This window comes from Xiphophorus couchianus, chromosome 2, assembly GCF_001444195.1.
Source record: "Xiphophorus couchianus chromosome 2, X_couchianus-1.0, whole genome shotgun sequence".
NCBI classification, from domain to species: domain Eukaryota; kingdom Metazoa; phylum Chordata; class Actinopteri; order Cyprinodontiformes; family Poeciliidae; genus Xiphophorus; species Xiphophorus couchianus.
The window spans coordinates 26,003,226-26,026,736 of NC_040229.1; the positions used below are offsets into that span (position 1 = coordinate 26,003,226).

The 23,511-nt window shown below is 42.2% G+C and overlaps 1 protein-coding gene across 6 annotated transcripts in view; it reads left to right on the forward strand.

The window, feature by feature from the left end:
- The window catches only part of tmem117 (transmembrane protein 117), a 54,080-nt gene that overhangs the window by 24,043 nt on the left and 6,526 nt on the right, over positions 1 to 23,511 (forward strand). For 4 of the 6 annotated variants that reach the window (XM_028000954.1, XM_028000963.1, XM_028000972.1 and 1 more), the window contains 3 exons: positions 11,557 to 11,656; positions 16,615 to 16,712; positions 18,614 to 18,773. In XM_028000954.1, the coding sequence (XP_027856755.1) occupies positions 11,557 to 11,656; positions 16,615 to 16,712; positions 18,614 to 18,773 (358 nt within the window). The remainder of the gene's footprint in view (positions 1 to 11,556; positions 11,657 to 16,614; positions 16,713 to 18,613; positions 18,774 to 23,511) is intronic. The other 2 variants (XM_028000981.1, XM_028000989.1) reach the window with 1 other exon arrangement.

Consider the following 23,511-nt stretch of genomic DNA (forward strand, 5'->3'; position numbering starts at 1 on the left):
CCCAGTACAAATGCGACAACATTTGAAAGGTTCTTAAAGTGTCCATCAGATAAACCACCACAATGATTTTGAGAGAGTTGTTTACACTGCCCCTCTCAGGTTAGCAATTAGCTTTAGACTTCAAGTCCTACTAGTGTTACCAGCTTAGCAACGTTTATTATTTTTTCAAAAAGCACCTAGCAACAATTTCGGTAACTTTTTCTGGTACATTGAATTCAAATTCAACAATACCTTATTTATATCAAAGGTAAATTTAATTGAAAACTGACCTGTAAGCATATAGACCTTTTCTTTTACCTCGTTTCTTAACAAGCAGGAGGTGTGGCAGTGGGCTCCTCCCCCATCCCAAAACACTCACAGGTAGACCAGTCTTCTCACAGCAGTCCCTCCCAGCTGCAGTCCAAGCAGACAGTCACTTTTCCTCTGGCTATTGTTGTTGTGCTTCTGGACTTCTAAGTGGACCACAAAGTTATGAAGCCAAATAAAAAAGAAACAAAAAAACCTAAAACTCCAGGAAGGACAACCTAAAAGCTACTTTCTCTTCTTAGAAGTTGGCAGTACTCGGTGCAACTAATCTGGATTTATAAGAAATAAGGCTTCTGTTTAGTGGTTGTAACCTTTTAGCAGAACCTTACTCCAAACATCCCAAACTATACTTAAAGCTCTTTGATTCGTATTCTTGCGATTCATTTCCAAACTGCAGATCTGTCGGCATGGGAGGGAAGAGCTGTAAGCTGAACGATGGATTGTGGGCTGCAGAGAGTGGAAGCGTTTAATGAGGAGCAGAGAGTGTTGGATGTGGCATTTTGACTGCAGTGCTCGCCTGAGCGGGATTAGACCCCACTGTATAAGTGTATTTGTCTTTGTTTGGATGATCCTTTGTGCTGCATGTGTGCTGGTCCCTCCTCATCTGTCTGTTTGCTTGTCTGGTGCTAAGCTGGGCTAATGCCATGGACAAAGGGCTAAATAAATAGCATGTTGCGGTATTCACATGCCTCCTGTTGCACTGCTCCCTACACAAGGGACGTGCTTCCAACAGTGATTCCTGTGAGCTGCCCTTTATTTTTATTTTTTTTGTGTGTGTGACATGGGTGAATAACACGCTGTTAGCTTAGAAACATGTGGCAGATTTGTGTCATTTTTGCTGTGCTGCTTTTATCTCATCGTAAACAAGCTGTCATGTTGGTTAGAATCTTTGCTTGGATCCGTTTTTGTGTACTTTCTTTCACCAATTGCTGAACCACTTTAAGCTCTAAGGTCCACAGTGGCTTTGTATGTTGTTGTTTTTTTTTATTTTATGTTATATTAGTTTCACCATATGTTCAAAAAAAGAAACAGCATTTATTCTGTAGGTGAATGGTGTCTATTCAGTATGTTTTTTAATGTTTGTGTTTATGCAACAAGCTCAAGGGCCTACAGAGCAACAATCACAACACAGAGCTGGCTGGCTTGTTTTCTTTTTCTTTCCTTTATTTTTAATAAATCGCTGTCTAGGACGCTGCTGCTGGACAGATGGCTGCGAGCTGCAGTCCTCTACCGCGTCCACATCTTCTCCCAGGATAAAAACTGTTTTCTCCAGTTCTAAAATCCACACTCGTGCTCTGCGTCTTGTTCGTGTTAAATTTAAACCATCGGCACTACAAGCATTACAAATGCCCCCACTCACTCGTTTGTAATCGTACGCACGGGCCCGTTATTGATGGTCTGTCCTGACCTTTTGCAGGGCGCTCTATTAATAAAAAAATAAATAAACAGACGATCATAGTGCGACAATAAAAATAAATCGCTAGTTGCGCCCCTCAATTGAGTGTTTTTAATTTCCGTCTCGTACCGATATGAAAATTGATTGCAGGTTGCAAACCCACAGTACATCTTTAGCACAGCTCGCGCCCACGCGTTCTTTCTACGCTCACGTCCGGCTGTTTTTAGTTTTTTTTTTTTCACACTCCTACACATCCACGTTACGTTTGGTGTGGGAAAATGACTCATCACTGTGGCCTCCGCGTTTGATGAGGGATTAGTTGAAAGTCTTCCACTTAAAGAAGTCATTTGCTCTTCACTGGAAGAGACTTGAGTGAAATATGAAGCAGGGAGGTACGGGCTTTTCTCTTGGTGTTCCTGCTTTGTCCTGGGATAGAAATGATCAACATCAGTGAATACAGGATACTAAATAGCCTGATTTATAAAAGAAAGTTGCCTTCATGCAATTAACTGTACAACCTTGACAGCAGAGGAAAAAAATAAAAGTTTTACATTCATGTTTTTTAAATTTATGTATTTTAAAGGGGCACGCACAAAATCGACATTTTGAGTTTACCTCATCAAAAAATATACCTGCAGTGTTGCTTTGATTCTTTTGTGCATGTTTGATAAATTGCTTAAACTCCTCACAGAGCAGCCCTCTCCCATGACTCCCCCACTCTGCTCCTTCAGACTAGCCAGCAGCAATTAGCAAACAGCTTGTGAGTTCATTTTACAAGCTACATCTCAGTGAAATGCTGGTAAAAAACGCTGAAGGGCTAATAGAGGAGGGCTGTTCTAATGACTTCCTGAAGGCGGAGTTTCAGAAAGAGCAAGTTTTTAAAGAGACATAATTCCAATTTAAAGGCATTAAATGGCAAAATCAAATTTCTTTTAAGTCATATTTGATAGACACAGCACTTTTATAAATGGCACTATGTGCCTAGAAAATATATAATACTGCGCCTTTAAACCATGTGGTGCAGAGAATACCTTTATGAACAATGGTTTTATATGTTAGAGAATATTGCAAATGATCTTCTATCTATCTGTTTATGTGACCGGACAATCAGCCACTGGCATCTTTTGGAAGTAATATACGCTCAGGAAAACCAGCCGGTCTTGGTTCTTGACACTTCAAAAAGCCCTCCGCTGCCCGTATCCATACAGTTGCTGACCATGCTGGACTTCCTGGCAACAGAGATTTAGGAGGGAGCTGGTAAACTGATTGGGACTCTGCCATTCAAGCTTGAACAGAGCCATGCCAGCTGGATGGGATGCATCTATCCATATGCAGATCAAGTACATCAAATTCCCAAACATTGCAGTTGAATGTAGTGATATTAGAGCAAAACGTGCAGGGAGAGGTGTTGTTGTTTTTTTTCTTCTTCTAATGATGCGATCACTTTAATATAAAAAACAATCTATATTTTTTTCCTATTTAAAATAAAGTGACCAGTAGACCAGTTTAGGTGTATGCTGGTTAAATTACAATTTTACTGAATGCAGTTTTCTGTCTCATCACAGATTTGTATGAAGCCTGACCTGCTGATTAAGATTTTGACCGATACAAATTAACAACGTATGTGCAGTCGTAACCTGTCAGTCAGCCACTTCTCGGCAGATCAAAAGCGGACAGTAGCTTTGCTAAGGCAGATATATCTGATGTAGCTGATGTATCGGCCCACCGATTTATTGGTGCACACCTGATTCTCGAGAGTTCCGCCAAGAGTTTCTGTGTCCGCCATTTTTTGTAGGAAATCTATGCTTTTGTTTGTTCCTATGCAAGATGTATTGCTTGCAAACCATCCTTTAAGATTTTATTTTATTTTTTCGGAGGAAATGATATCTTAGGAGATGAAACAGTCACTCCAACAACAGGATAGCTGGTTTTATTACCACTGGAGGAAAAGCTAAGATTGGTTGTTGTAGCAAAAGCCTGGAAAGTCTGAAAAGAACTGGAGAAATACTACTCATTTTTGGAACTAACATTTCAAATAACGTTTCAGAATAAATGTTTGAAAGGACTTTGTAAGGCAGACTGTGGTTCTTAAGGTTGCCTTAGCAGGGATACTTTTTTGTGAAGTCTAATAATAAAGTTGCTACAGTATTTCTGAAAATCACAGCATCACACCAGAAAAATTATAGGTTTGAGTGAGTAACAGAGCTGGACAATAGGCAGTGCTGTATTGGAATTGCCATCACAATAATATTGCATAGAATATCACAACCACAAAGGAGAGCTTGGAATGCAATATTAGGTAAGTTGAAGTGTTTAAGGTGGCCAAGTATTGTATTTGGCCAGCTGAATGGACTTTTATTGCTCTACATATTCACGCCTGATATAGATATTAGTGCAGCCATACAAACTTTAGAACATAAATCTGAAAAATACAGATACTCTGCAGATTTTCTATGTAATAGTTAGATATGATATATCTAACTGATTTGGGGTTACTTAAGTGTGTAACTTACAACAAAATTATGATGATCTCAACTGTTCACCTGTGGGTAGATTAGCAGCGATCACTTTGGTTTCTGTTCCTTTTAGCGTGTGTTATGGTTTCTCCTCATCTGACCACACACCTGCTAAAGTCACAGGAAATAATCACACACCTGCACAAAATGTTCTTAGTATTTCTGAACCCTTTTTTCTTACCCCACCAAACACTGCTTCACAAACCCTGAAAGTGTATTTAAAGTGCTCTGTCACCAAAATCCTAGATTTGGCAACAGCTTTTAAATACCATTGCAACATTAATACAGATAACATTCGACTGTCAGTATTATCATTCGGCTCATTATCATTTCTTCTGTGCTATTAAAAACTAAAAATTAAGAATTTCAGCTTTTTTGTTTGTCTTTTTACTTGTTCTACTTGGATTTTTAAACCATCCTGTTTCCTCTAATCTAACTTTAAAGTCAGCATCCTCTAGCAGCCTCCGCCTTCCCCTTTTGCTGTTTTCTTTTTTCTCCTTTGGTGGTGTCTGTTTTCGCGTGCTGTTGTCCACGGCACCAGTGATGTCATGTTAAAAGCTTTAAGTAAAGTATTTTTTTCAAAGCAAGAATTAATTGCCTGTGTGGGATTTTGCTGCAGATATGAGCATCTGTACAAGCAAACTGTAGTTGGACAGATAGATTAGAGGTCGCTTTCTTGCTATTCAAGAGCAAGAAAGTTGAAAATGCATTACCAGGTCCAGAATGGTGGGAGCTAGAAAACAACACAGGAGCAGAGATGAACAGAGAAAACACCTACAAAAGTAGATTTGACCAATTTCCAACCTGACTGGCTAGTCTGAGGCATTCCATTTTGTTTTTTTCCAGTCAGTAAATAGCTAAGTGCTAACAAGCATAAACACTCAAAAGTAGCTTTTCAATATCAGTGAAGTGCTTAAAAGATGAACTCAAAGGAAGCACAAAAGGTGTAAAAAGCTTTTTAAGACGACGCTGTACATTCTGTGGATCAATAAATATTGAACGCTTGCGTCACGAAGGCCAAAAACTCTTGAAATCTTTGAACTCTGGTTATTATAGTTTTCAAATCGTAATTTGCGGAAACCGGTATCAGCTCGAATCCAAAACTAAACTAAAAATCTAAGCTAAACTCTGGACGTTGGGAATCGATGCATTTCACATGTAAGTGAAGATAATATAGAGACTGACGTGCTTTTGATGACGTGCACATGCTGCCGGGTACGATATAATCAGGTAAACAAGTGGATGTGAGAAATAACCATGAGACCCAAGGAGAGGATTGATTTTGAGTGCAAGCTGGCGGACTGGCTGGGAAACGGGGAGCAGGTGGTGAAATGGGAAAGAGGAAAAACAAGGGTACCTGAGGACATTCAGTTTCTGACGAGGACTACAGTAAGAAGGCAAGAAGCAAGACACCCACTGAATAACTAAAAGATGAACTAACAGAAACCTTGTAAACCTAGAGAACAAAATTAATTGCAGCAGAACACAGAGTGACCTTCGGGGTAAGTGGAAAAACCGAAGCGCCAGAACCTGTCCGACTCGGACCGAGACGGGTATGCTGTTCCACAGATTTTAGAAATACTTTCAGCATGCCCCCCAAACTGTACCTTCACACCATTGCATACATTATGCCAGAAAATGTAACAACTTGTTCATGAAACGTTTCCTTTCCCTCTCCACCTCATTCCGGTTTCAGCCCGCGGTTCAAAATAAAGCATAACACAAATAGCCGGGGAATCCACAGGATGCCTTCTCCGAGTGCACAACGTGTCAAACCTTGAAGTAGATGTGCTACAGCACCATAAGACCACACCGGGGTCAGCTAGGACTGAGGCTGCAGCTCACACCACCTCACTAGAGTTGGACAACCGATTTTGATTTTTAAAAAAATCCCTGGTCTGATGTACGGATTCACAGATGTGAAAATTTGAGCTGATATCCAAAATTAATATCGCTGTTATGGAACCAATATTTACACCCCCACACACACATACTGTATATATATATACAGTACAGACCAAAGGTTTGGACACACCTTTCTAATTCAATGGGTTTTCTTTATTTTCATGACTATTTATAAGGCAAGAAATCCCACTTGTTAACCTGACAGGGCAGGTTGACCTATGAAGTGAAAACCATTTCAGGTGACGACCTCTTGAAGCTCATCAAGAAAATGCAGAGTGTGTGCAAAGCAGTAATCACAGCAAAAGGTTGCTACTTTGAAGAAACTAGAATATAAGGGGTATTTTCAGTTGTTTTACACTTTTTTGTTTAGTGCATATTTCCACATGTGTTATTCATAGTTTTGATGCCTTCAGTGTGAATCTACAATGTCAATAGTCATGAAAATAAAGGAAACTCATTGAATTAAAAGGTGTGTCCAAACTTTTAGTCTGTACTGTATACATATATATATATATATATATATCAATACCTTGAAGAAATCAAACAACCACATGCTTCTCTGCTTCGGTCAACCTCCCCATAATCCTGCGCTGCATCACGATCGCTGGTGTATCGACACTAGTGCCCTGAGAACGACGCTTCAGTTTCAGATTCCATTTTGAGATTTTATTTCATTTTTGTGTTGTAGCTTTTAAGCTCTACCTAAACAAACACAAATGCACCCCAAGCATGTAATTAATGTATTTTGTAGACATCTGTAAACTTTCTCCAAATTCTGTCCAGGGTTTCAACAAAGCAATTCAAAGAAAAAACCCACAAAAGCACTCAAGGGTCAGAAATGAGATGTTTTATGAAACTTAAATAAAATATATATATATATTAGTATCAAAATATGAGCAGTACTGGTCGTGTATCTTCTTGGTATCGGTTTGATACTGAGATATGCAGTACGGCACACTGCTACTGTTTGTCCTCTCAGTTACTCAGAAGGATTTAAAGATTAATCTGAATAACTCTATTTCACTTACACTTGTGCTATCAAGCACTGTTTTGATGCACCGCCATGATTAAACAATGCTGCAGTCAGCACCTTATGGTGCTTGCCACCAGGGGCCAAACACAAAAGGGACAATTAATATTTTCTCATTTAAACTCTAGCAAATAAGTAAAGTTTACTTATAAAGCACTTTTCACAGACACAAAATCACAAAGCGCTACACAATAAAAATAGTTGAAATAGTAGACACCACTTCAGACAGCTTATTAATCAGAGAAGGGATCTTAGGATTGAAGTGATGCTAGGGAGGCCTTCCAACCTCAAAACGTCCGAATACTATTAGCGTCAGGAAAAAAGCAGGTCAGCAACTCGGCAGCACATTTTTTGGTGGAATTAATTCATCCGAATGCTTTGCATCCTTTGTGAAATTCTCTATATAACAAAAGATTTTATGTTGTGAATGCTACATAGAGGCTTTTAAACTCACGACGACAGTGGAAAAGGAAGGGCTTGATATAATGTTGTATATAAAACCGCCTGGAGAAATTTAGGAGTGATGTACTTAATCAGCAGTAGTTCTAATAACTTATTTGGTTGATTCTGGGGTGGGAAATGGAGCTATCGGCCTTTAAGTCATCTTTAGAGATGGCAAAGCGATATTAAAAAAGGTCTTTATTGGCGGCTTTATGTTTCCTGGTAAGCACTGTTGTAAAATTCTTGCTGTGTTAGGTACCGTAGTGCACAGGAAAGAGACAGGCAATGCATTTCAATGTGGAGCCAGCCAAGGTCGCAATTTAATGTTCTGAATGAGTTCAGCTTTTTACAGGGCAGAGGAGGTCACTCAGTCGCTACAGTCACTAAATCACTGCAAGTCTGTGACAGAGAAAACAGGTTTATAAAAGCTGGGATGCCACATGTGCCCAAAGAGACTGTGGGGGGATCTATAAATATATATTTATATAATAAGGCAATTTTATGACTCAGAGCATTGAAAGCTCTCTTAGCATTAAATTTGAAATCCTTTATCTTCAACAAAATTGAGTAGATAAAACTGAACAAAAGGAGGGGAAAAAAGGGTTTGCAGATTTTAACAATGTAATGTTAAAATTCATTTAATAAAAAAAAAAAAATCGTGTAAGGGGTAAGACCATTATTATTTCTCAAAATATTTTGTGTTGTATTCAAATGTTAATATTTTATGAATAGTATGGAAACCAAGCAAATCAAGAAGTACATCTTTTAAAACTTTCTGAGATGAATTAATCACATCACAGTTTCGGCTGTGTCGCTTCCAACCAAGCTAATCTAAAATGCATTAAATCTTTTTTTTTTTTTTTTGTAATATTCTAAAAAAAATCAAAGCGCTTCAGTTCTAATCCGACAGGGGTCACTTTCTAAACTCCGTAGCTCCGCGTCCTCTTGCATCGTGTCAGTCCTCACTTTTATGACGGAACAGGACGAGACACAAAGGCATCGAGCGTCCTTGAACATAATGTCCGAACAAGTGTGGGAGACCTGATAAAATTCCTCCGAGGGGTCAGAGCTGCCCGAGTCGGCCGCGCTGGCCCCCGCATAGCAACTGACTCCGAGATTAAGCCACGGGAACCATTTAGAGCTGATTATTCATGGTGCTACTGTACTGATGTTTCATGACACCAAAATCTCTCATTAGGTCATCCAGCTCTAAAGGCCATTAAATTTTCAGTCGGCATGAATAACTCAGAAGTGCTTTGCCTCTGATCATGCGGTACGAAGAGGCCCCTCCACCCCCCGTTCCTCAAACTCATCATAGGTGCTCTGAAAAGCACAGGGAGGGAGAGAGACGATATTAAAACCCCTCTCTGACTGTTGGAGTAACATTTGGTCAATTAAATATGCGAGAAGGGCAGCGGGGTATTTTTTTTTTTTTTAAGATTTAAAGGCCCTTGCGTGTGGTGCCAGACAGCATTTTCAAAAGTATCGATTAGAATTGTGCTGCGGGTAAATGACTCCCAACGGGATCTCCTTGGAAACTGGAGCGGAGCCAACCCACTGTGTGTCTAACCGACTTAATGCAGATATAAATCGCCATTCCAATCAAGGCCGTTTTTATTTGCTGGCTTAACCGAGGCTATGCGTCACCTGCAGGGCTGCACATTTTGGTCGATAAGATCCTGTCAAATACGCTTAGACGTGTGCTGCGGAAATGACACTTGACTTATGTTTTCGGAGGAGAAGATTTCCTCCCCCCCATGTTTTGAGGTGAACTTTAGGGATGTTTGAAGTATTGGATGATTATATACTCAAAACATTTCAGATCATGACGCAGTGTCATGATTTGAAAATCCATGAGCCTCGATTAAAAATGTAATGGACTTAGTGCCTTATACATGTTTACATTCTGTTCTTGGTATGAACAAAAATTTGTAATGTGCATTTGTTTTCCTTTTCCACTCTGTTGGTTGATTAAATTTCGCACATCACTTTCACACATCACTTTTTTAATACTCCTCTTCCAGAAAAAATGTTCCATGAGGAGAAAGGAAACAAAACAAAACTTGAATTTCAATCTTTTTTTCTTTTTTGTTTTTACTTTCATGGGACATTTGTTGTTGAGAGAAAATTAAAATTCTACCTGGCTTTTTTATCTTCTTGCCTTTCATTGAATTCTGCAGGTCATGGTTGAGAGACGAGGAGCAAAGAAAACCATTAGAGGCTAATTTGCAGTTTGCTAATTAGCCTCAAAAAGTTCAGTCATGAGACCAACATTGAACTTTTTGGCCTACATTTAGAACTACTTTTTGTGGTGGAAGGTGACAGCATCATGCTGTGGTAAACTTGGTCAGATTTGTTCAGCTAAATTCCATCTACCTCACAACCCCACACTTCTTTGTTTGGGTCCATCAATAAAAAAAAACAACGTGTGTTCACTTTTTCCTACTCCTTTTCAAACTGAAAAATAGTGCTAAGCTAATTATTTTTGGAAACTCATACACATGCACTTCTATTGATTGCTTGCTTTCTTGTTTTTGAAAACCTGTTTGAAATACATAAAATCCAAAAAAAAAAAAAACAGTATATCACATTAACACGATACATTTGTCATAATGTGACAAACATCAACAGGTTTGTCAGTGCAGTGTATGCCTTGTGCGATGAAACAAGATTTGTACTTGCTGAGGAGATTTTCTCCACATTTCAGGTGAGAACAGCCGTGCATCATTAGCTTGCCAGAATTTGGTTATAATAACTCTATTCTGCCTATGCCACTTGCATAATGCACTACTGGCATTAATAATAATAATAATAAAAATTAATTAATTCCACTCCATCAGTGAAGATATGTAGTCTCCACTGTGTTCCAGCAGCTGAGTAAGAAAACAACGCACCAGGAATAAAATGGGGGGGGGGGGGGAGAACCATCATGTGGAAGCATAAGTTCTGGAAATGAGCTCTGATTGTAGCCAAGATTTTTGCCAAAGCTTTGAGTGCAATGAGGAATCATTTCAGTGTTCGCTCGCGGCCACAAAATGACCTCGAAAAACAAAGATGAATGGAACCATTGACTTCAAATATGACCTCTTGAAAGCACGGCCCGAGCTTCCATCCATCGTCATCTATTATATTCGCGAGTGTGACCTGCTGGGGCGGCGGGAGGAGCGGGGTGGGTTGGGGGGTTTATTAGGCTGGCGCCCACCTGTTCTCCTTCAGCTTCTAAGACACTAGCTGCCAGAAGATCAAACAGGGCTTCCCCCCCCCCCCCCCCCCCCCCCCCCGTCCCTCCACACATCCCTCCTCTTCCTCTCCTCTCCCTGGCAAGTTCCATATAGAAAAGGCGACTGACCCACTTTCCCTCCCTCCTGAGCTATTACCTGGAGAAAATGGAGTGATGTAGCATGGGATGTGTGCGTTGGGTGGGTTTGCGAGACTGAACAAAAAAGCGGCTCATCTCTTCCCGCCGCACAGACCTGAAGGAGTAGCTGGGTCTCCGAAGAAAGCGTGTCGTTTGCCTATCGGACGCCACGCCGCGGGAGGTTGTTTTCTCTAATGGGGGTTTGCACGTGCGGCGGCGGACGCTAACTTGTCGTTGATCTAAAATAAACCAGACACGAGACAAATACGGCAAACAAATGAATAATTTGCCAAAGGCCGCAGAAGCAAACGAGAGTAGAAATATAGCACAAATTCCTCCGCATTGAGGTAAATTGCTTACAATCCTGGGGGCTTTGTGCGAGGCAGAGCCAGCACTCATTGTTTTCTTCAGGATTAGGTTTATATTGATTGACCATCATGACCGGCATCATGATACTTAGAGGCGGAGAACAATTTTTCTTGTTCTCATTTTCCGTGACAGTGCTCTTACCTTCTTCTTCATCTTCTTCTCTTCTTCTACGCTCCAAAGAATACGCAGCATTCATTATGTCCTGACTAAGTCTCTTCTTCTTTTGTGCTCGCAGGCCTCACATGGTTACAGAATATATGGGCATCAGGAATGAGAGCTTTATGAAGATTGCTGCAGTGGGGACGTGGATGGGAGATTTTGTGACAGCCTGGATGGTAAGAATGGAGTTATTAGGCTTACGGGACTCAAAACCTAAACAATCATTCCAATTACTTACAGGATTGAATTGGTAAGTGGGGATAACCCGAACGGTTTTTGTGATCCGGAGTGACCTTATTTTATCCTGATCAACATTTTCACCAGCTCTACCAGGGCTCCAGATTAACTTTTTGCCTGGTTTCACTGGCACGCTTTCTTATTTAGGTGCACCTGTCATTTGTCAGTGACAGTACTGTAAAGAGGGATGTAACAATGTGAAAACCGTGTGTTTGTGATTATGGACCACAAATGAAATTGTGGGTGGCTGTGGTCCTCAGCCCCGTTTGTGTACTATTTAATTGAAATAGGAACTGTTAGTAGTGCACATAAACAGCTGTGAAGGAGTCAAATTGAATCTAAAACCAGGTTTTGTACAGATACGTCGTCCAATTTAAAATGTACATTTTAAATTTTAACATCAGCGGGCGTCGTTTTTGAGTTTTATGGTATGGCGCCTTTTGCTTTCCAATATAAATTAAAACACAACATAGTTCCAGAATCAGACTTTCTTTGAGCTCACTTTGATGAAATTTCCTGCCACAGGTAATTTGCTCGCGACAGTTAGCAACACCACAAACCCTAATTTCAGTAAATCAAACTTTGGGCTTTAAGTCTATGACCCCCGCCCCCCTCCTCCCAAAAAAAATTTTATTTTAGCATCTTTGTAAATTTTCTGTTCTCTTCGTAATAACAGATCCAAGATCGTATTAAGATGTTTTTATTAATGGTCGGACTTGGCGGGTGGGGACTTGGAACGCCTTGATAACTGCTAATAAACAGAAACACGGGAAGGATGTACCCGCTACATCCGAACAGCATTCCGCAGTAATTTAGTCCAGGCTGTGACTCCCCAGAGGATCTCAAAGATCTGAGGGGGGGGAGGTCAGGAAAAACAATAGAGGGACGGGGCACATTGCAGGAGGAACGCACCTCTGTTCATTATTCAACATGAAAGAGGAGAGGAGCTCCAGCGGGAGTGGGCCTCCTCTGCTGGGAGGAGTGGGGCTCACAGCCGAGACAACCTGCCACCTCCCTCACCCGTCGCATTAGTATTCCAAGGTACATACTTTAGAGGGAGAGAAAGTGTTGGAGTAGGAAGGAGGAAACGGGTGAAAGGGGAAGAAGGGCGAAACGGAAGAGGAAGGTGATTCACGGATGCACAGCTTTGTGCGACGGAGAAAATCTTATGCAACGACAAAAGTGCTGACGCCAGAAATTATTCACCAAGTGTTTTTTTTTAAATTATTATTATTATTATTAACTCAATGAAGCACTCTGAACAAGACCTCTTCGTTTCCTCCACAGAGCAGAGTATGCTCACTCCTAGAGTGAAAGAAGGGCCAGAATCACCTCCCATTTCCCTGGTTGAAATCTTTTCCTCCAGCACGAGCTTTACAATCTGCTGTGAGGCGCTTTATTGAATTGACCTTGACTAGTGCAGCTCTGCAGAAAGAATAATGTTGATTTGTGCATTAAAAGCATCCTGAGACAACTCTCCACCCAATAAAAATATCTTATGATTTAAAGGATTTTCGTCCATCTGCTCATAAACTGATGCCGTCAGCTGCCGTTCATATAGTAACTCCAGTAAACATTATCTGTCATTTGGAGGTTCAAGGTTATTTGTGACTTTTAATCATACTCTTTCATATCCTAAAGAGTCAAAAAAAAAAAAAACCAAGTTAAACCCCTTTCTTCTATCTTAGAATAAACTAAAAGTATATTTTTTAGTCCCAGAATATAGAAAACAATCAACCCTAAAGGATTAGGACATAGCATACTTTTTTACTTAAAAAAATCACTTCTCTCACTCATTAAATCACTGTTTGTTTAGTTTATTGATAAGCAGGCAAAAGTTTGCAATTTCACAATAAAAAGTTTCCTGCCATTCTAATTAAGAATGTTTTAAACTTCATAATTTTTGGCAAAACGGGCGAAGCGACATGCGGCTCGGGCGGTTGCTGAGGCAAAAACTCGGGCGTGGGAGGAGTTTGGAGAGACCATGGAGAAAGACTTCCGCACGGCTTCGAGGCGATTCTGGTCCACCATCCGGCGTCTCAGGGGGGGGAAGCGGTGCAGCACCAACACTGTTTATAGTGGGGATGGTGTGCTGCTGACCTCTACTCGGGACGTTGTGGGCCGGTGGGCAGAGTACTTCGAAGACCTCCTCAATCCCACCAACATGCCTTCCACTGAGGAAGCAGAGCCTGGGGACTCTGGGTTGGGCTCTCCAATCTCTGGGGGCGAGGTCGCCGAGGTGGTTAAAAAGCTCCTCGGTGGCAAGGCCCCGGGGGTGGATGAGATCCGCCCGGAGTTCCTTAAGGCTCTGGATGTTGTAGGGTTGTGTTGGTTGACGCGACTCTGCAATATCGCATGGACATCGGGGGCAGTTCCCCTGGATTGGCAGACTGGGGTGGTGGTCCCCCTGTTCAAAAAGAGGGACCGGAGGGTGTGCTCCAATTATAGAGGGGTCACACTCTTAAGCCTCCCTGGCAAGGTCTATTCAGGGGTCCTGGAGAGGAGGGTCCGTCGGATAGTCGAACCTCGGATTCAGGAAGAGCAGTGTGGTTTTCGTCCTGGTCGTGGAACACTGGACCAGCTCTACACCCTCAGCAGGGTCCTGGAGGGTGCATGGGAGTTCGCCCAACCAGTCTACATATGTTTTGTGGACTTGGAGAAGGCGTTCGACCGTGTCCCTCGGGGAGCCCTGTGGGGGGTTCTCCGGGAGTATGGGGTACCGGGCCCTTTGATACAGGCTGTCAGGTCCCTGTATGACCGGTGTCAGAGTCTGGTCCGCATTGCCGGCAGTAAGTCGGGCTCGTTTCCGGTGAGAGTTGGACTCCGCCAGGGCTGCCCTTTGTCACCGATTCTGTTCATCACTTTCATGGACAGAATTTCTAGGCGCAGCCAAGGTGTTGAGGGGATCCGATTTGGTGGCCTTAGGATCTCATCTCTGCTTTTCGCAGACGATGTGGTCCTTTTGGCTTCATCAGATCGTGATCTGCAGCTCTCGCTGGATCGGTTCGCAGCCGAGTGTGAAGCGGCCGGGATGGGGATCAGTGCCTCCAAATCCGAGGCCATGGTCTTGAGCCGGAAAAAGGTAGAGTGCCTTCTCCGGGTCAGGGGGGGTGTCCTGCCCCAAGTGGAGGAGTTTAAGTATCTCGGGATCTTGTTCACGAATGGGGGAAGAAGGGAGCGGGAGATCGACAGGCGGATTGGCGCAGCGTCTGCTGTCAAGCGGGCGCTGTACCGGTCCGTCGTGGTGAAGAGAGAGCTGAGCCAAAAAGCGAAGCTCTCGATTTACCGGTCGATCTACGTTCCCACCCTCATCTATGGTCATGAGCTTTGGGTCATGACCGAAAGAACGAGATCGCGGATACAAGCGGCCGAAATGGGTTTTCTCCGTAGGGTGGCTGGGCTCTCCCTTAGAGATAGGGTGAGAAGCTCAGTCATCCGGGAGGGACTCAGAGTAGAGCCGCTGCTCCTTCACATCGAGAGGAGCCAGTTGAGGTGGCTTGGGCATCTGGTCAGGATGCCTCCTGGACGCCTCCCTGGTGAGGTGTTCCGGGCACGTCCCACCGGGAGGAGGCCCCGGGGAAGACCCAGGACACGCTGGAGGGACTATGTCTCTCGGCTGGCCTGGGAACGCCTCGGGATTCCCCCGGAGGAGCTAGAAGAAGTGGCTGGGGAGAGGGAAGTCTGGGCCTCCCTTCTGAAGCTGCTACCCCCGCGACCCGACCTCGGATAAGCGGAAGAAGATGGATGGATGGATGGATGAATTTTTGGCAAAACGTTTAAACGCTACAGTTTTAAGGGTCCAAAATGGAATTAGTTTGGGCAAAGTAATTTCATGTACAGACAACATGGGGAACCACTATGCAATAGAGCTGCTTGACCTGAAACCTGGACCGATGGTGTTAATTACAGATGTTGGTGTTTGCAATATAAATCCTTTTATGCTGTTAAATATGGGGTCCCAGAAGGGTCAAAGAAATGCGAATGCAAAGCCACAACAAAACAGCAGAAGCCACAAGGGAAGTTCTGCTAAAGCAACATTTTTGTTATGTTCCATTCATCCATTAATTTTCTTACACCCGTGTCCCGTTGGGGTTGGGAGGGGCGCTGGTGCCTACATCCAGCTGTGAACGGGCGAGAGGCGGCTGGACATAGGAAGTTATGTCAATACGTCAAAACAGTGTGAAAGTGGGAGCACAAAGTGCAACTCCCAGGTATGGAGTCCCAAATGTGGAAAAACATGCTCATTCTTGCATGTTGTTGGACCATGTTGTTGAATGAAAGTAGTTACATTGCAGCTTTTTGCTGTTATGTTGTGTTTTTTGTTGTGCTGTGACTTGTGTTCTGGCATTTAAGTTGAGACCTGTTGTTTGTGGATTTTGCTGTTCCGTTGACTTTTGTTGGTTTTGTTGCTTTGTGCATTTTGTAGTTGTGTTGCGGCTTTCGTTGCTAAATGAATTTTGTTGTTGTGTTCCGACTTTTTGTGAATGTTGTTGCGTTGTGCTTTTTGTTGTGGTGTGTTGCAGCTTTCGTTAAATGGATGTTGTTGTGTTTTGCCTTTGTGCTGTCAGGTTAAACAGGTGAGGTTAAGAAAAACATTTTAAGACCTGCTTTCACTCTGCTTTCACCGGCTAATGCGGTTAAGTGTATCATCCAAAAGCAAACAGTGGCTCCATGCACTTTAAAACAAAATGGTTGAAGTTGCTTGCCCTTTTTCACTATAATCCTCTGGTGGGAATTGCTAAAATCGTTATTCATAGAAAAGTAAGTTGTGTTTTTAAAAATAAAAAAAGCAGGCCTGGATAATATTGGTCTATAAAAAATGACTTACAAAGTCGCTAAACGATTTCTTACCCTTCTTATAATATTTCCTTTTTGAATTTTTGTTTATTCACTTCAGGTGACAGATATGATGCTTCAGGATCAACACTACCCAGACTGGGGCAAAGCTGCAAGAAGGTTCTGGAAACGAGGCAACAATCGAATCGTCCTCTTCTGGTATGTTTCTTTTTTCTCTTTTTTTTTCGACAAGGCTCCGTATGGCACGCATGTCTTTATCTTTGGTGAAACCAAATGTGTTTGCATGTGGCGTGATGCTTTGCAAAGATGTGTGTGCGCATGTCTTATGGTCTCAGCAGCCCATCTCAGGGTTGCGTGCAGTGAATATCCGTGTTAATCTGCCCTCATTCAGTGTCAGCACCTTTAATTAGAGGAACAGGGTGAAAATCGATGGACGGTGCAAGGTTGCTGGGTGTGCCACAAACCTGTCTTTTACTTAGCCCTACCACAAGCTGTGACCCTGAAATAAACTGTAAACAAATGCAGCAAACCGTGTCTGATATGCCCATTATGGGATAGATTAGTGGGTCCAATTTCTGCTTATAAGTATGCAACCGCCGGCTGCACATTCCCCGAGGTGCTAATTCACTCGCCGTGATCGCCGTCAGTCAGATATGACATCTGAACGTGCTCGCCATCGGTTCATTCTCGGGTCACAGAGTGATTGAAGGACAAGTGGGGAAACTGAATAACTTTGACATGCACGCTCGGCGCCAAGTATGCAGACATATCAAAGAGAGTTTGGCCGCAATCGCCAATATTTCCTTCCGTCGAATCGATTCACTCGACGATTTGAAATCCAAGCAGACAAATTCTTCTGCGACTTTCCTCGTTTTTATTGACGGGCGGCCCCGGCTCGCGCTGTCACAATCGATGGCTGGATTTGACGAGGCCATCGTTTGGGATTCAGAGCTTGAAATGTGATTGATAAATGCTCTGCGGGACGAATCTCGTCGATACCCTGCGGCGGCTGGCCGACAACGGCTGCCAAAAGGTTGGCCACTCCGAGAGCAAGAATCCCACTGTGGAATATTAAAACCTCCTCCTAAAACGTATCTCCCCCACTCTGCTGAAATGGGATACGAGCTGGCAGCCTGTGTCTGCAGGGCAACCAGCCGTCGTGCGGCGCGAAAATGCACACAGCAGCACTATAATGGTCGGGTGACATTGAGGGAAAATATCCAGTGGAGAATAATACAAGGAGAGTGTGTCTCTCTTCACATGAATGAAGATGTTTTCCAGCAAAACAGTGAATATGGAGCTGACTTATGCAAGAAAACACAGCAATCGCTACGAGCGGTGTTGTGTTAAACATGTAAATGCATGGAAATTGGGGTGCAGTTGAGTTCGGATTTACATTATTTTGGCATATACAGACTTTTCTGTTTATTCACATCGTCTTCTAAGGGTGTTTTGACACCTGATGGTGGGTCGGTTTGATTTGGGACCAAAATTGTTACACTTTCAACTGGTTCGGTATGCTTCCTCACTGCACTGCGTCAAAGAAACAAACTGATTGAAAAACCTGTTCACCCCCGTCACCTGTGGTGGCGCTGCAACAAAAACTACAGAAGAGGACGACACAAAAACCTCAGAAAAAGACATGAGCCTTCTTCACAAAATGCAAACAAAGATGGAGCGGTGTCAGATATTAGCGGGTGTAGCATATATCTGACGCTATGCCTTGTGGCGTTAGACATGTTGGTTTTGGTTGATTTTTCCCAGAATGCCCTGCGCTGTAGTCCTCTTCCTGCTTTTGGAGTGATCTCGCCAGAATTCACTTCATTCGAGCCGATACCCAGGTTTATAGGTGGACCAGAGTTTGCTTTGCAGCAGAGTTCCATCCTGCATTGACGCTTGAAACAGGCTTTCCAGGAAAACAAACTAGAGTCCAATTATAGCAGACGAAACAAGGCTGGTATGAATGCACCCCAAGACTCTCGTTGTTCCATTCACAGATCTCTCCCTTCTGTCTCTCTTTGCCAAACGTTTTTTTTTCCTTTTTTTTTTTTTTACTACCTTCCCTCCCTTCACACTAACTTTTCTTCACTTCCCTGCAGGACGGTGCTCATCTCTTTGACCTCGGTGGTGGTCCTGGTCATCAGCACCGACTGGATCAGCTGGGACAACCTCAACCGCGGCTTCCTGCCCAGCGACGAGATCTCCAGAGCCTTCCTTGCCTCCTTCATCTTGGTCTTTGACCTTCTCATTGTTATGCAGGTAGAATGCTCCCTTGTGGCCAATTAAAAAAAGAAGAGAGAGGGGGGGTAGGACATGGACGTCTCTTGGCTCAGTCCACTACCCGTCTTGCCAGTTCCCATTTTTCCTTATTCATCAACGGAGCTCTGCGGCACATAGCTCTGGAAAAGAGAAAGTGTTTGATCACTCTCAGCTGGCATGGTCACAAATCTTTCTTTTTCTCCTCTCCTTCCAGTCCTTCCATTCTGATTTCCCCACACCTGGTCCAACACGTCTGAGCATAGTTGATGTTCCTGAATGCTCATGAGTCACAATTTGTTTTTTGTTTTTTTGGTGCCGTTTTATTATTTTCTCCCGTGTTCTCCGTTTATGTCACCATCTCATAAATATGAATGCGGTTTTGACTGGACCTCTTAAAAAAAGCCACGAATGCTTTTGTACTGAAGACACCTTGCGAGTGACGCGCTCTTTCATGGCAAACAGACACAGTGCCTCGCAAAAGTAGTTGTACCTTTTTTGAGTTTGTCACATTTTTTCCAATTTTTACCTTCTCAATATGTTGGATTTCAGGGTATTTATTGGACTTTTATGTGAGAGACCATAGCAAAAAAAAAAAAAAAAAGAAAAAGTGAATGACAAATCATACATGTCTTTCTTTATTTCCTTCTTTCTCTCTTTTTTTGAATTTCTCTTTCCCTCTCTTTCTTTCTTTTCAGGGTCAATACCTTGCAGTGAAAGCTGCAAGTCCTTTGAGTTTTGTCTCTAAATGCTTTGAACTTTAAGAGAGCAAACTTTTTCCCCACTTCTCTTTGCAATTACAGCTCAAACTCAGAGAAAAAAGGACCTCAGCAGCATTTTTTTAGTCTTGCACACAATTCACAATTGGGTTTATGTCTGGGCCATTGTAAGACATGAGTATGCTTAGATAAACCCATTCCATGGTAGCTCTGCCTGCCTTGTATTTAGTGGCGTAATTCTTTCTCTCCATTCTGACCAGCTTTCTATTTCCTGCTGAAGTAAATGTAACCTGCAACTCACAAAAACAGGTTAATTAATTTATACTATATATATAGGAAGTTGGGCCTAATCAGAAGATTTTAAATTCTAGGGAACCCAGGTGTGAGCAACAACAGAACACACAGTGTCTACAAGAAAAGAGCAAATATTTAATATAATAAACAATTGTGGATCCACATTTAAAACAGACAAACAAATACTGCGCGCTTTTAAAAAAAATAAATAAATAAATAAATTGAATACTTCAGTCTCCAATGAATTAATTCTTCAGTCTCAAAGTCTCTCAGCTGGTGACCAGTCGGGTCACTATCTACCCATGCGCCTGGTCCTCTGGGCTGGGGCTCGCCATCCAGTTTCAGGTGAAGAGGGTCTTGGAATCTTTGGCCCTCCAAGCCAAAAGTGTACTGTACAAACTCCAAAAAAAAACCTGACCGATGCTCCGAGCTGTCAACGGCTATTTTTCGGGCTTCAGCTGTTCACGGGGGAAACCCTCCGAGATCAATTTCCAGATTCGTCAATTTCTTTCTACCTCTTTACGGAAACGACCGTCAGCTGTTAGCTCTCAAGCGTTCGCAGCGAAACAACCGTCAGCTGTTCTCAAGCGTTCTGAGCGAAGCAACCGTCAGCTGTTAGCTTTCAAGCCTGTCTGCCGCGCTCCGAACGAAACAACCGCCAGCTGTTAAAAAGGGGCGGGACGATCAACCCCATTGGCCGACACGAAACCAGACCGCGCCAGCCATTGGCTGCCTAATCTGTCAATAGAAGCTAACACTAAAAGCATATTTCACATTTTTTGAAGATTTACGTAATTACCTTTTAGCTATTTTGGTAGAATAAGACATTGAATCAACATCTATTATTTTTTTCTTGTGTTTTTAAACACTGGGTTACATAAACATCTGCCAACATGATGCTACGACTGTCATGTTTCACCCTAGGAGCGGCGTGTCCAGTGTTTAAATGTTTAACTCCCAGAGCTAAACAAGTACACGTGCGGTATATAGTGTTAAAACTAGAAAGTGTCTTGTTGTAATGGCATGTAATGCGTGAGTTTAAAATCTCATTATGACTTTCATTGAGTTTTATGTCTCAATAAAACAAAAATATGTTCATGTTGAAATGAGAAAGGTCATCACAATAAAACAGCAACACCTCACGAGTGTCTTCTGGATAAATGGAGTGAGAAGATGGAGAGTCAGAGGGAGCTTCTTTAATTCTCTTTTTAAGCAGTTGCAATCTTTTAGAGGAATGTATTTTTATGTCTCATCATAACATGAAGGTTTCTGGTTTTAACAAGATACTTCCTCTTTATTTATTCCCTAGCACTGGCTGTTAAATGGTACCATAGTCCAGGGTGATCATGTCTTCCAGCTGACGTAGCGTTTCTGCATGTGGACCAAAATGTTGGTGTAATCTGAACAGATGAATATCTTCCAGACGTTTTGTTTTGTCCCCAACATGGTTTTTGGAACTTTCCTTTTGTTGAGAATGCTTTTTTTTTATGTCTTTCTTTAGCAATGGCTAAAACTGTGTACAACGAAGGGTGAATTCACACCAGGTTGTTTTAGTTAGCTATAATCAAACTATAGTTTGTCTGCCTAGAAAGTGGGAAGAAGCGCATACTTGTCCGCCTGCAAACCTAAGTCTCAGTTTGGTTGAAGTGAACTCTGGTGCGGTTCGAATGCAGCGTGAATGCCAAGCAAACCGGAGACCACTCCAAAGCAGGAAGCAGACTATTGCGCTTACCATTCTGGGTAAAGACAAAATGTGCGTGTCTAGTGCTAGCAAGAGAAATAGCTCATGGACTTTTGTCAAAAACAAAATAGAAATCCTACAACTGCTGAAAGCTGACACTACTCCGTTTTTGTTAACATTTTGTGAAGAAGGAAATTGAGCTCAGTGTCTCTTTCGGAGGCTTTCGTGTCATTTCCTTCAGTGGTTCTTGTTGCAGCATCACAACAACCAAGGGGGTAAAGAGGGTGTTCAAAGGATTTGATTCGCTTGACACAGTGCAATATGAAAGAAAACCGCACCAGCTGAAAATCTACCAAATGTTGCAATTTTGGCCCCCAATCGAACCAAGTCTCCTGGACAATCAGGTGTGCTTTCTCATAGCATCTAGATTGTTATGAGGTTATATGAAACACAAGCGGACTCCAGTTCATAAGTGGACAAAACTGGGTCGTTTTTGTCTCCAATTTATTGCATTGGATTTTATCTGTGGTTATCAGCACATAACTTTTATTTAGATTTTTAAACAATTTCATTTCCCTTCTGATTCATAGCAATGTGCTACTTTGTGTTGGTCTGCCACATTAAATTCCAATAAAATACGTTAACGTTTGTGGTTCCAACATCACCAAATGTAAAACTGTTCAAGAGGTGTGAATCGTTTCACAAGGCACTGTATAACCATTACGCGATCCTGTGTATAAATCATAACAGAACATCCAAACTCCTAGGGAAGAGATTTGCTATGGACTCGTTAGACACACCATGCTGCCCGACTAAAATTTGTTGCTACTTAAGTATATGTCCCTGGTCTGTTTGTTGTGCTAATTAAAGAAGGAAGCAGTTTCTTGGGAGAACGTGTCCGAGTGTTACAAATGGAGCGCTCCAGAAAGCTCGCAAGGTCACCAGTATATTTCCCATGTTAATCTCTAATACAGCTAATTACTTCCCCCTTTGATTTGTTTTTTCCACATTAATTTAACAAATGTGACTATGCAGATGCAACGAACTAGCTCAGTTTACGCAATACCCCTCACAGAGATGTTTTTAGTCCTCTGCCCTCAGCTGTACATCACTCTCCACTCGCAGCGATCTGTTTACAACCAGCCCTTCTCATTTCCTGCACAGTGTACAGCAAGTGCATTTACTGCGGTAATTTACGAGGTGAGCTAGCAGCCATCCCCATCACGGGGTTGGTGGGGGGGAAGGTAGTAAGGGACGCTCGCACCAGCAGCCGTCGCCGTCGTCGTACCCGTCGATAGGAATTCATCTGCCATGGCCGTCCGCAGAGCTTTGTCCACCTCTAGATTGAAGCGGCGCCAGAGCTTATCTCTCATCTACATGAGAAAAATGGATGGAGGTGTTCTCAGGCCAATTAATGTCCTGCCTGGATTTAGCTCCAGGCGGGGTTTTACCTTTTTTTTTTTTTTTTAATTGAATGTTTGTGTATGTTTCTGTGTGCTTCCCCAGCTGCTTCCTCAGCTGAACCTGGTGTGTAAGCACGTTTACACAGGAGGCGGACATGGTGGTACGTCAATGTTAGATGTTTTTTTATTTTTTTTGTAAAAATTCATTAGTTGGAGGAAGATTGTTTTTAATATCCTATAATCCTATAACCGATACCTATGAAGTATATATTCATATACTTCATAGATTCATATATCCATATACTTCATAGTCTATGAAGTATATGGATATACTTCATAGATATCGACAAAGCCCTTCTCGGATCATTAGCACATAAAGGATTCAGATGCATTATATTATTTTTCAGACACTTTGTTCAAATAACAGAACAAGGCAATTTCTGTCTGCCTTGTTTTTTTACTTTTAATTTTTTTTTTTATTATTTTGTTTCTTATACAATTAACAATGACACAAACTTATTTGTGGCAGACTGTTTAGTTTAGATTAAGTATAATTATATATACAGTACAGACCAAAAGTTTGGACACAACTGTGTGTCCAAACCTTTGGTCTGTACTGTATATATATATATATATATATGTAT